The sequence below is a fragment of the Oreochromis niloticus genome, linkage group LG11 (genome assembly GCF_001858045.2).
Source record: "Oreochromis niloticus isolate F11D_XX linkage group LG11, O_niloticus_UMD_NMBU, whole genome shotgun sequence".
Classification (NCBI taxonomy): domain Eukaryota; kingdom Metazoa; phylum Chordata; class Actinopteri; order Cichliformes; family Cichlidae; genus Oreochromis; species Oreochromis niloticus.
This window is the reverse complement of record NC_031976.2, coordinates 21,926,413-21,940,177: the sequence shown is the minus strand read 5'-3', so window position 1 is coordinate 21,940,177 and position 13,765 is coordinate 21,926,413. Positions and strand designations below refer to the sequence as shown.

Sequence of the window (13,765 nt, the reverse complement as noted above, 5' to 3'; positions counted from 1 at the left end):
GGCAGCTCCAAATTCAAAATCCTTTGTCCAATATTTCCACTGTATCTCCTCTACTAATATCCAAGCCATCTCAGCTTTGCTTCTCTAACTCAATATGAACCAAAATCTTTCAGAAATGTTTCCTGCACCTTGCTGAATCTGTGCCATGAAGAATTTAATCAATCCTGAAGTAAAAGGGGTCCAACTCAGTACAAGCATGACATACTTAATAAAGTGGCTGGTGAGTGTATATATAACACTTTTAAGAGGGAAAAAAGGATGGACAGTTACAGATCAATTTTATTAGTAATGTGTTGCTGGAAGGGTAAAAGATAAAAAGCCATTTAGATACGTGAAAAAAGCTTCCTGCTTTCCACATCAAACGGTTTAATTCTATTATAAAAACGTGGTGGCATATTAGTGACTAAAGACAAAATAAGGCATTAATTTGCTCCAAACAAACTTATGAAGTTACATTTATTGAAAACCATATATAACTATTAACTGTACAATGTGTATGTATATATTTTCATTGTTTTAGTAGTAATTACAATTTCATTACAGGCAGTCCACTACAGACATCTTTATGGCATTATCAACTGAAGGGTAATACCCCATCGTGGTCATATAGGAATTGGTCTTTAACACCATGGTCCCAGGTATGGCCATAGACAACAAAGTGTTTAGGAAGGTAAATGGTTATAACTAGTCTCTTAAACATCAAGAGTAAACATTTTGGCAAAAAGTCCATTCAAAGTGTATAGAGACTCATCTATTTGGTAATATTACAAGCCTAGACCCAAAATGTTGTACTCACATTCTGTAGCTGTGTAAGCACAGTGTAGTTGTGGTAGAATAGCTGCATTGTGCGCTCAAAGGAATACAAAATAAAAATAAAAGGAAAAAAATAACATCCTGGTAAGCAAAAGAGTTTTACTCCATTTTCTGCAGTCAGGTTTAAACAGTTCATGATCAACAGCCAGAATTTACAGGCTTATTATACAAAGGCATTGATTTGTCCAGGTATGACCGAGACATACAGTAAGTTGATGATGAACCAAGCAGTTGGCACACAAACCTTCTGATTGATAAACTGCACATGCTAATGATTTATTCTTCGTCCAAGTATCAGCAGGTTTCAATTTAAAAAAAAAAAAAAACATTCCTCAAATGGCTTCACCCTCTGTAGTTTGATTCAACTCATCAACATTTGGAAATACTTGTAGTCTCAAAATATATTTCAGTTTTAAACATCAGTCTGTTGCCTACTTGAACAAACTGCCTCTGCTGCTGGCAAATTTCTCAAAGTGCAAGCTGTTTTCTATCTGATTTACCACCTGATCTGACAACGCTGGGGATTAGTGCTGACTCTACAGCAGGATTTTAGAGTTTCAACATGATTTTGTTAACGGTCAGTCCCATCCTCAAAAGCTAAGAGTCTTCAAAGTGCAACAGTTAATTCATGTCAGGTGACGCTAATGCTAGTGGATCTACTTTCTGAAACAAAACACTGCATCAGACAGAAGAGTGTTGCCCTTTAGTTTGAATTGTTCTAGTGTTGTGATCTTCAGCGTGTTTGGGAAGAATAAGTGTGAAATTTACTTCTTAGTAAAGGCATGCAACGTCTGTTAAACATCACTATCACTGTGCCTCCACTGGTTAAGAAAAAAAGGCAGATTATGCAAACGTTGGTAATAGATACCCTTCAACGGATCCACTGCTCCTACTAATGTGGTGACCCTGAAAAGCTTGATCCTGCTGCTCTATGTTTATTTACTTGCATGAGAAAAATGATTACTTGTAGTCACTTTTTTCTCCACTGATGCGCAAGAGTGGTCGAGTCACATGCGCTCAGACTTTATGTTTTTTAAATGTAGTCAACGGACTTTGATAGGTGAACGGAAATCAAGAAGATTAAAGTTTCATACATAAGAAGGAAAGGGTAAAGGTACAGCTGTACTGTACAGTATCAGATAAGGCATTCCTTTCAGGGACTAAAGTTTTTATACTCAAACATCTGGATGTTGATGTAAGATGAGGCTGTTTGATGATAGAGACGCGGCAATAATTTCACTGGCTCTTGGCCCAAGAGAATCTCAATACATTTTTATAGCTTTTCATGTGTACAAACAATATTCTTTGAATTTAATCTGATTTCTCTTCATCTCAACGTAAGGCAAAAACAAAAAACCCCAAAAATAAAACAGGTAGTGCTTCTTTGCATGCATACTGTTATGTATACATCCAACACATGCACTATCTGCACAAAAACCCATAAACATTCAATTGTTTTTCCCTCTCATCATCCCAGGCTGTGCTGTTTTCATGCTTCTCAGGGTACACTGTACGTAATCCAACAGCTGTGCAATGAGGTGCATTTTTCATCCATTTTGAAATTCACTATTAATCCCTGCAGACATGCTTCAATGATGTGTGGCTTGGTTGGTTATCCCTTTCATTAATCCGTAGAAAAGCAGTTTCTGCAATTCAGGCTATTTGAAGTCTCTCAGCTACTCCCGTCCTCTCAGACTATGGATGGCAACAGAGATTATATAATTCAGTAGAGTGCTGATATGTCAATCAAATCAACCAATCCCTGATTAGAATCTGGTAATCCTCTCTCCAGAGTCTCCAACAATGAGACGGGCCATGGAAGGATGGATCTACAAAACATTAAGAGATCAGGAAAATGAATATTACTAATCACAAGTGTTAGCAAAACAAAGCAGCACAGAAGATACAGTGCATAAGTGTTGAGTGTAGAAACATACAGTATGTAAGTTGAAGGAAAGAAAATCATGTTGCTGTTGGCAATGTGAATGAATAATCACAGATGATTAATTAAAAGTACAGAAAATCTAGTTATTACAAACTAAATTCAGACTGAGACAAATGAAAAGACCTAGGAATTTACCAGTGTGGTTTTGCTCAACAAGTATCATTTATGCTACATCTTGTTTTTCTTTCTGACCTGTGCTTGAAGCGGCCCGTAGGGCACAAGCTCTCCGTCCACAGTGAGTGTTCCTCGTGCCGACAGAGGCTGCAGCCTGAATGCTTTACAGGTAACGTGGCTCACATATGGAGAGCTGACAGAGTGGTGGGTTCCTCTTTCCATGGCAAAGAAAAGTCTCAGTAGAGTTGCTCTAGAGATCCCTGCTCGCACAAAAGTCAGATGGATCAGCCCATCGTCAAACCTGGCCTGGGGTGCAGCAAAAAGGTCAGCCCCAAGGTGGGTCTGATAAAGGGCCAGGACCAGGACAAAGTCCCCTTCAATGGTGATCCAGTCTCGAGTGGGAAGGGGCTGGTCGAGAGGGGGTAACAAATCATCCCTTGGTAGATTTAAAGGCAGCGAGAATGATGGACGGTTCTTGAAGGGTCCTGCTGGTTCAGCAATGTCAAAGTTAAAAGAAGAGGATGGCGTGCGTAAAGAGGGCGAGGGTGATGTGGAATTTGGGGTGTTAGGACGAGGAGCGAGGTAGGATGATGAGTGTGGGGAGGCACAAGAAGGAGATGAGGGGGGTGTGGGAGAAAGAGACAGGGAGAGAGAGTTGAGTTTAGGTGGGAGGGAATTTGTCTGGGAGTGCTGAAGGAGGGAGAGGGGCCTTGGCCGGGAGGCGTTTTGGTTTTTGTCCAGGGTTTTGGGCTTGTAAGAGAAGGGAGAATGACGAAAGGGAGAAGAGATCGTCAAAGCTCGCTCACGAGCGACATCCAGTGTGTATGAATCTTTCTGGTAGTAAGTTCCATTCAGATCCATATCATCGACGCCATTTGAAGTGCCTGAATCTGCATCAGCCTCCTGACTGAGAGGCTGGTTGCGGAGAGCTTCGGCTATCTGACTCGAAGGGGCTGAATTCTTTCTCACTGCCTGCCTGGTCTCATGAAGGCAATCCTGGTGGGTGACACCATCCTCTGGCTCTTCATCTGCCTCTCGCCCCATGACAACCCCATAGCTCTCTCCCAGCTCTCTCGCATGCAACACTCCCTCTCCTTCTACAGAACCACTGCTCCCTTCCCCGTCCTTACCTCTATCGTCTTCCTCAATCTCCTCTGAGTATTGCTCTGCTGTTCCATCATCTTCCCTCTCATCCTTGATCCTCTCCAGCCTTTCTTCCCTTCCCATACTGCATTCATCCCTTTCATTTGATTCTGAACTTGTCCCTGATCTCTCTGAACAAGTCCCTGACCTCTCCTCCTCTGCTTCCATCTCCATCTCTCCCTCCCTCTCTCTGTCTTCTGCCAGACTGCTTGCCCTCACCACACCAGTTCCTCCTCCCCTGGCCCTCTCCCTTCTTCTCTCCCTTTCCTTCTGCCTCTCTTCTTTTTCCCTCTCTCCCTCACCCCTGCGCAAGCTCCTCTGTTCACTGATGCCCATGTCAGAGCAGGTGCGATGGATAGGCGTGCGGCAGAAGCCCTCCAGGCCTTCTGTGATACTGCGGGAGAGCGGTCTCCTTGGTGGAGGAGGTGTGGCATCTGGTGATGTGGTGACAACAGAGGGTGGTAGGAAGGAGAGACGACCCTTGTAGGATCGAAGAGAAGCTATGCGCACTAATGTGCCCAGGGTGAAGCGAGCTGAGCCAAGACCACGATACCTGGCAGAAGACAAGACTGCAAGTGAAGCTACATTTTGAAAATGATGTCACATAATCCAGAATAAATTAAAAGTCAGGCTTTTATGAAGAAAACAACATTAGATTAAGATTCTGAACACTTGAAACACCCACCTCTCACTCTCAATGTCCACATCGGACACAAAGCCCCAGGCAACAGAAAGAAAGGAAAACAGTCTCCTGGGTGCTGCAGCACGGTTGTTGTTGGAAGGGGGGGGGCTTGTTGTCACAGAGACCAGGTCCATGGGTCGGACTCCGCCTCGGCAGAGCAAAAAGCAGCAGTTTAAAAGGAGGGGCTCTCGAAGGCACATGTCATACCTGAGGAAATTTAAAAAAAAGACAACAAGATCCTCCTGTCAGCAAAAATAAAGACAGATCTGTACAACAGCTATTCAAAGGCCTAGATTAAACAAAACAAATATATATAATTCTACGCTCTTTTGTTTAGGAACGACACATTGTTGTTTATGTAGTTTATTTCAACAGAATAAATCTGGGTATCCATGAGCTTTTTTGTAAGGTCAGTTTTCATAAAAATAAACTAAAATCATCTGAGTACCTCAGAGGGTCTCAGGATCATCTGAACCTCTGTGTACAAGCCAGCAGATAAGGACGTTACATTGAACATAAATGTCATGGCAACTGGATATTCTTCTCGGAAGTTCAGTAAAGCAAAAGAGACATGTCATCATATGAATATATGAATATAATAAGAAAATTCAGCACAAGCAAAGAGAGCACCCATTGACTCTGAGACCCTCTGTGATGCATATCCAAGGAGGTTTAAATCATAGAAAATTATTTCTAGACAGAAGGATTCATGGCTAGAAAATGAACCTGGTATCAAAATGTAGATAAAAATGAGCCATTTCATTGGCTAAAGGTTGTTTTGACCAGTGAGCTATCTCACAGGATGAGATAGCTGGCTGAGGGTTTACAGAAAGTGCACTTTTTTAAGTTTCTCCAGAAACTTGTCAGAAAAGAGATAAATCATTCTGTTTCTGCTACTCTCTGTCAAAAATATTAAAGTGGTTAAGTTTTGCTGTTAAAGAGTCTGCATATGCAATCTGTAATATGATTGGCTCATTCAGAGGTCATAAAGTTTAAAGAATTAAGTTGACTGCACCCGTTATCAGTAAACAAAATCTAGACGGTCAGCATTACTTTAAATCATGCACTATGCAAACACTGAGGGAGATATGAAGACTTAATGTTCCACCTAATTCCATAATTCACAGGCAGCTGGAAGAAAAGCTTCAGCCTAAAATGATGTGCTCACCCTGCGTGGTGATTGATGGAGCCAGCCAGTGCATTCCCAGAGCCGCAGGGTAGAATGCCGACAGGGGTTTTTATTGCTTGTTCCCAGTCTGAGCGCTCCAACAGCCCATTAAGTACCTGCAGGAAAACAAGACAGAAGATTTAAATAATCACAGTGTTAGACATAGACATACATTTACGTGCCACAATTTCACCCTGGTTGTCCTCTCAGGCCAAAAACACCTTACCTCATGCAGCAGACCATCCCCAGAAACAATGATGATGCCATCCCACTCTGGGAGTGATATCTCTCTGATGAGCTCTCTGGCATGGTTCTGACGTTCTGAGGGAGGGCAATTCCGTTAATGCCTGCAATATAAATGCATGCATTCTGACTCATTGGGGTGTTTTTGACCTCAGGGTGTTACCTGTCTGTATAAGGTTGTAGCTGATGTTGGCCTCTCTAATCATTGGCAGGATGTGGGTCTGACACCACTGCATTGCCTGGCCTCTTCCACTGAAGGGATTGACCAATAACAGTAGTCGCCTGGGACGAGGTAGCAGACTTCTTGAAAATTCTACACAAGAAAGACAGAACAGGATGGATTAGTTAAAACCTGCACAGCTCTGGTCCAGGACAAAGAAATTGGTTCAGCACATTTTCAAAACCAGCCAACTGGGACATAAGCTAAACTGGTATTACAGTGTTGCCCAACCTTGGACTTTGAATGCATTTATCCATTTGAAGCCTCCTAAAGTTCTCCTGACAGAATACATATCACACTGTCCTTCAAGAGTGAGTCTGTCAATCATTTAAAGTCAGATATATGATAAAGGACACATTTAGACTTCAGATTATAGGTATTAAAGTTGGTCAAAACTAAACAACGGCATACGAAGGCAATGAAATTACTCTAGTCCATAAAACCTGTGGGGAAAGTAAATATCTAAGGATAAAATTCAATATAAACTGTAGTATGTTATGGATGAAACCACTGGTGTATGAGAGGATATCACGCGGCTGTGCTGTCACATAATCCTTGATTATGCAACAAACCACAGACTTCACGCTATTGTGCAGAAAACCCATCTGACCACACATATAATGCCCATCAGCATAAACATTCTCAGAATTGGGCTACTGAATGATTCAGAAATGTGATTATGAATGTTACACAAGCAGAAATTAAAAAAGAATGCATCACTGCGAGTGAAGGGTATGCACTAAAGATCTCAGAAGACAAGGAGATTTAAGAGACTTAAGGATTAAAGAGTGAGCCTACAGACGAGGAAAGGAAAAACAGAAGATGGGAGATGCCGATTAACTTTGTGCCACACAGACAATGGAGACGAAAAAAAAAGGTAAACACAAACACAAAGTTCACGCTGGGCTGTCAGATAACTGAGGATGGTGACTCCCCGCCCTCTGTCTCTGCATTAGACACTGAATGATACGGACCACGTGTGCAGGAAAGATAAGAGGAAGGATGTATGGCTTTAGATTGAAAAAACCCCACAAAAAAACTAAAGAAAACGTTGCTGTTATGTGAAACACAAAATCCAAAAGCTCTCAATGCTAAATCTCACAGCCTCTTAGGGTGCATTAGTATAAATCCTGATTTGTCTTTTATATAATGCCCCAAAATGTTGAACTACTCTTGTTACCATTGGTGCCCTCAGTGAGGAAATGTAATACATTAAAGTCTTGGTTTCCTGTGACATTACGCTAGGGTTGGTAACAGTTTACAAAGAGGGCATGAAGCAAAGTGGATTGATGCTACATTGTGTAGGTTTTCTACTGTAAACATCTGAAATTCAAGACTTTATCAGGGAGACAAATACAAAGGCTAAAGCTCCATAAACACTGTGGTAAGCTATTAGTGTTACTCTTTTAATTAAGTCATCAGCTCAGTGTACAGTACCAACGATTAGGGCGACTTGTGGTTTACAGTTGCTGCCACTGTCAAATGGATTTCAGCCTAGTCTTATATATTAGAATAGAGCAGATGTAGCTGTATATAAGACATCGGAAAACTGAATTTTGCCTTAGTGAATTTTTGCCTTATTGTTCACTAATTTGCTTTTTTTTCTATCAAATTGTGATAAAATATAATAAAAACTGTCTGAATTACTCCTGGAAAATGTTCAAAAGCTTTACTTCTACTGCCCATGGTCATTTATAATAAAAGTTATGCACAATTTTATCATTATGACATACTTACATTTAAGACAACATAAGAAAATTCATGCAATAAAACAAAAAAAATCACACTCTACAGTATTTAAATACACAAAATGTGTAGCTACTACTAGAGTCTTTTGTACGTTCATTTAAAAACAAGATCCAAGCTGTACAAACAAACCTCAGGTAAAACACACACTCACCTGTGCTAGCAGTGACGGTCACACCTCTAAGTAGACACTGTACAGCAGCCGACCACCTCTCAGCTTCAGCTCTGCTTTCTGCCAGATAGGCCCTCACCTGCCTGCGCCGGGACACTCCTTTCCTTCGTTTTCCTGGTGGGTACCAGTACAGCACCAGCAGAGGGGGAGCAGGGGACCGGGGGCAGCTGCACCCCACCAACTCTAATAAGGGTAGCAGGAGACGAGCTTCCTTTCCAGGCCGGGGGGACAGGCGCTGTATGTGTATGTGGGTGTGGGTGAGAGTTAGGGCATAATTGGATGCCGGAGCTGGAGTTGGAGGAGCAGCTGGGGACAGCCCTCCTGAACCACCAGGGCTGTTGGGACTACTGTTATTGTTGCTGTTTGTTCCCCAGCTGGCAAACTGGCCATGAAGGAGAGCTTCTGCTGGAGAAGGTGAGGAAGGTTCTGGGGATCGCATTTTCTTTGCTCAAAGTTAAGTCAGTCTAAAAAAAATTAAGGGCTTCTGAACTCAGATGCTTGAAGAGCTGGGCAATCTACCAGCTGTTCATGTTTTGCAGCAAAAATCGAAAAACTATGTCTGTCGAGAACTTTCTCCCTAAAATCTCTTCAAAATCATTCTTTTTGTCAGTGCTTCAGTTTAAGGGGTAAAAGTCACAAAAAATGATCTTCCTCTTGTTCCAGTTCAGATATATGTCTTCATTTGAAAAGAATACAAATAACGTTTTCCAGTTTAATCCTTCTTCAAATTAGAGTATTTTTTTATTGATCCAGTGAAGATGGGAACTGCTTAAGACCAGTCTTTGTGTCACAGTTAGAAACCTCCCATCAAGGTTTGATCTGTGGAGCTGTCAGCTTATACAGTTTGCTGCGAGTTGGAAAGTGGACAGAAAATACATCAACATAGTCACAACAAACAAGACTTTTATAAAATGTAAAATCAGTCATTTAAGCCAAAAAAAAGTGTTCTTCACAAAGATTGCATAAGTATAAAAATAAGTTTACATTACAATGTAAAAGCCGCCTATTGTGATAGCAATACAAGGCAGCTGAGCAGCTACTTAACATTGACAATTCGCCTTAAATAATTACGCAAATGGACAAAAATGAAACTCTTAGTTGCATTAAAAATGATCATTAGGTATGATCAAGACAAAACACAAACACGCCTTGTTTAGACAAGGAGGCTACAACAATTAAATTAAATTAATGCACAAGATTTTTGTAAAGTACATTGCATTTTAAGTGTTGCCCAAAATGTAATTAATGCCACAAAGATAGATTAGTGCAGACTTTTCAAGACCATTGATACTTCTATTGCTATCTTGATGTAAGTGACATAAAGGAGGCAGACAAAAGGAGTGACTAAGCCAGTTCCCTAGACAGTAGTGTGATAAGATTCACTCAATCAAGTACTACCCCGCAAGAGGAGGAGCAACACAAAGTAAGACAGGTGAAAAAACAAAAATGACAACAGAAATCAAAAACAAAAACAGAAACAAAACAAAAGACAAACAAGGAGACAGTTCCAGTTGGGTCCTTAGTTTATGTCATCTTAAAGTCCTTGAGTCAAGCCTCACGTTCCCTCCCAAATATCTCTGTTCCTGTTTGAGGACAAAGGAGAACAGCAGTTAGTGGAAAAAAACAACAGTAGGAAAAAAGAAACAAAAGCAGGGGCCTGACTAAGAAGCAGGTTCAGCATACCCTGAATATTTTTTCCTTATCTGGTTTCAGTTACTCTAACATGCACTGATCAGCTCAATAACTTAACCCAGTGTTTTCCAAACTACCTGCAAGTGCGTTCACATGAAGGGGAATTGTATTGGCAGCTAACACCTAAACAGAAATATGGACAAGTCCATGCTACACCAGCAGAATAACATATTTCACGAAGGAGACGAACACTAATATCAGAAAAATCAAGAGATTTTTTAACGACCTAATACAGGCTGAAAGCAACACAGCTGCTACAGACAAAGCAGCAGCGTGTATGTGCGTGTGTGAGCGATAAAGCAGTGTACAGCACCTTACTTCACTCACTTATTGTCCCAAGTAGGCAAACTTGTTGTGGAGGAAATTAAAGAAGCACAATACTGTGTCATTAAGACACAGGAGGATCTGACATACGTGTATGTAAAACATTTCAAATTCAGTGCCAGTGAGGTTAAACTCTGTGAGAACAAGTAAAAAATGAAGGAACACATGGGTTTCCTGTCTATTCACAAACTTTGTATAAAGTTTGTAAGAACAAGGCACAGATGTCCTGATTTAAGATCATGCTACTAAAGGCGTACAGAACACTAAAACTACTTTAAACTTGCTTGCAGAAAACAGAAAAAAGCCTGCTCCTGTACAGCCAGTGAAAGCTTAGTTCACATTGCCAGCAGTAAGAGTCAGACCTGCTCCCGGTGGAAGTTGGACTCTATCAGGGCTGCCCTTTGTCACCAGTTCTATTCGCAACTTTTTCAGACAGAATTTCTAAGTGCACTAAGTTTGTGGAAGGTTTCTGTTTTTGAGGCCATGGATAATCTCTCTGCTTTTTGTGGATTCATACAATTTTTTTTTTTTTAGCTTCACCAGGAAGTGACCTCCAGCACCGAGGTGGTTGGTAGCTTAGTGTGAAGTGGTTGGGATGAGAATTAGCACCTCTGAATCTAAGACACACGGTTCTCAGTCAGAAAAGGGGTGATTGCCCACTCAAGGTTGGAGAGGAGTTGCTGCCCAAAGTGAAGGAGTTTAACTATTTCTGGGTCTGATTCATGAGTAATGGGAGTTTGAAAGGCGGACTGGGACAGCATCAGCAATGATGTGGACGATGAACCGGTTTATTGTGGTGAAGAGAGAGCTGAACCTGTTGGTTTACCCGTTGATCTACATTCCTACCCTCACCTGCGGACCCAAGCTCCGGGTAGTGAACTGAAATATTGACATCATCAACACAATCAGCAGAATTCCTTAGAGATAGTGTGAGAAACCTGGTCGTTTGGGAAGGGCTCAAAGTAGAGTCATTCCTCCTACACATCAAAAGGAGTCTGTTGTCATTCAGGGATCTGACTGGGATGCTTCCTGGGTGCCTCCAAGGTGAACTATTTTGGTCATGTCCTGAGGACGCTCTGGGCTAGACCCAAGAGATGCTGGAGAGATTATATCTCTCAGAAAGACTGTGAATACCTTGGTGTCTTCCTGATTGATTTTATCTCTCACCAAGGTATCTGTGAATACCTTGGTGTCTTCCTGGAAGTACTAGGGGAGGTAATGGGGGGGGGGTAATAACACTGAAAATCCAGTGTTATACCTGATGTTACAACAGTAAGAGCAGAATCTTGCTCGTTAGTACAAGCCTCAGCAGTATGACAACACCACAATGCTGTGGCGATAACCATGAAATGATTTTGCAAATATTTAAGACATCAAAATTTAAGAAGCACAACAGTAAATTACATGAAATTAATAAAATTTTAGCTTGATTGTACTGCACAAAAACAATACTTAAGTCAAGTACAGAGGAGGACCTTGACGATAAGAAAACTGATTATGGGTACAGGGTGAAGCAATATAAGATTCGTTATGCCCTTTGACCTGAGGTGCGTCTGTGCTAAACCACGTAATGACTCAAGAGTCACACATCCTCAACTGGCTTGCTGAGACACTATTTTTTGTGGAGGAAAGGTTGCATGACAATTCATGTGTTTTTTTTCTAATTCAGAGTAACTTCTGGGTAACAGGATTTAGGGACACAATGTCTCTTTCACAGTTTAAATAACCTAACCGGTATTAGATTTTACAGACTTTGCAAGCATTAGCACATTCTCATATTTGTGCCAACCAAGAAGGTCTGGTATTATCAAAGAGCCATATCAGGATTTTTCCTGTATGTTAAATCTTTTATTTCCCACCAAAAAGGTTTTAACCTTCTACCAAAGGAAAACAAATAGAAGTATGATTTTTGAAAGTGGGATTTCATTCAGTCTAGCTTAAACATAACTTTGGTTTACAACATGCCCCCATATAATAGGGAAACGCACAGACTTCTGCATAAAGTACTCATGTTGACCCTAGAAAAACCCTGGATATATAATCAAAATACACCGATACACATGTATTATTTTCAAATGACATTACACGTGAGGTTAAAGCAATGTTAAATTACCAAGTCAGCAGGAGACGGATCATTAGACTTTAGCCCATAATGTACAATTGCTGCAGTCTCACATAGGACTTCGGTATACCCTAAATTAATAAACTGGTCACATCTTTCAACTTTTATAGCAGTCAGGAAACATTATGCAAGCGGTGGTGTAGACAAAATCAATACTTGGCTGATGTCCCGTCCTGATAAAGCACACACACAGAAAAAGACCCTGCCGATGCCCATTGTTGCACCTTACCCTGTCCTTGAATCGCAGGGCGGGGACACCCAATAATAATAATAATAATACTATGCTCCGGCTAATTTTGGTCTCCCACACAATGAGGTTGCCTTTGAGTGACTTCAAAGTACTTTTGGGCAATTTTCGATAAGGTTACACTTTTTTAATTCGAGCTCGCTCTTGTAGTAAAGGCGTTATTAAACATTTATTAGCAGCTTGTCTGGTAGTAACAGCTATGTCTATGTCGTTAAACTTTAATGCTACATGGATTTGACAGGCTGTTAGCCTGCTGAACTGCTCAAGTTTAACTATATTTTGACAGTTACAGCACAGGCGAACTAGAGCCGATAACTCTAGCTTGTAGTGCTTGAAACGAGAAGGTGAAATATGAACTGCAGGCAGCGGGTCTTTGTTTACGGTAAACAGAGCTGCTAAGAAATAGTTAGCTAATGTAAACGGCTGACACGCTGCACAGGGGCTAACTAGGGGCTTGCTAACTGACATGTAGCCCCAGTTCAACCCGACTTACTAATATATTCAAATTTAACTCCACTAAGGTTTAGTGAGGAACACTGTGGACATATCGAAAAGAAAATTCCCCTTTTGTTTTTCGCTGGGTTTAATTAAATACTTAAATTAGCGCAGATAGGATACATGGTTTTAGCTAGCAGTTTTTAAGACCCTATCAAAACGAGGAACAGAAAAAGTTGTTTTCGAGCTTTGTATGCCGCCAGAAGCATATCTTTATAACCCATGTTTAATATAATTTAACGGTTTTTAAAGAAGAAAAGAAAAAGCCCCAACTACCTCATCTTGGCTCCCCTCTTTCGACAGATAGCCTCTGAATGCTGTGGCTCGGTGCAGGAAGTATAAGGAGACGCAGGAGCAGCAGCTCTGAGCGGCGGAGAGGAAATCCAATGACGATAAGGAAAACAGTACACCCACCCACCGACATTCTCCAATCATTGACAGACCAGCACTTCCTGGCCAACTCACTTGTTATCAGGCCGGTTGATAAATGCCAATTAAAAGACGTGTCCTGTAACATTTACGTGGGGACATCAGTTTATTAGCCACATGCCATTCTTGTCCTCCAGCCTGGCTGATGCTTTAACATGAGCTTCACCATATTAACAATGAAGGGTGTATTTTGCAAGGGAGAGCAAGCAC

General features: G+C 41.2%; 1 protein-coding gene across 1 annotated transcript; it reads right to left on the bottom strand.

Moving 5' to 3' along the window:
• Positions 1-442: 442 nt before the first annotated feature.
• sphk2 (sphingosine kinase 2) lies at positions 443-13,536 on the bottom strand. The gene is made up of 8 exons (XM_013274795.3): positions 13,403-13,536; positions 8,229-9,829; positions 6,272-6,421; positions 6,092-6,186; positions 5,866-5,981; positions 4,701-4,904; positions 2,951-4,568; positions 443-2,642 (listed from the first exon to the last, which is right to left on the bottom strand). Exons 2-8 carry the CDS (start codon positions 8,683-8,685, stop codon positions 2,580-2,582), a joined length of 2,703 nt encoding a protein of 900 aa, XP_013130249.1. The 5' UTR covers positions 8,686-9,829; positions 13,403-13,536; the 3' UTR covers positions 443-2,579.
• Between the last annotated feature and the right edge of the window lie 229 nt (positions 13,537-13,765).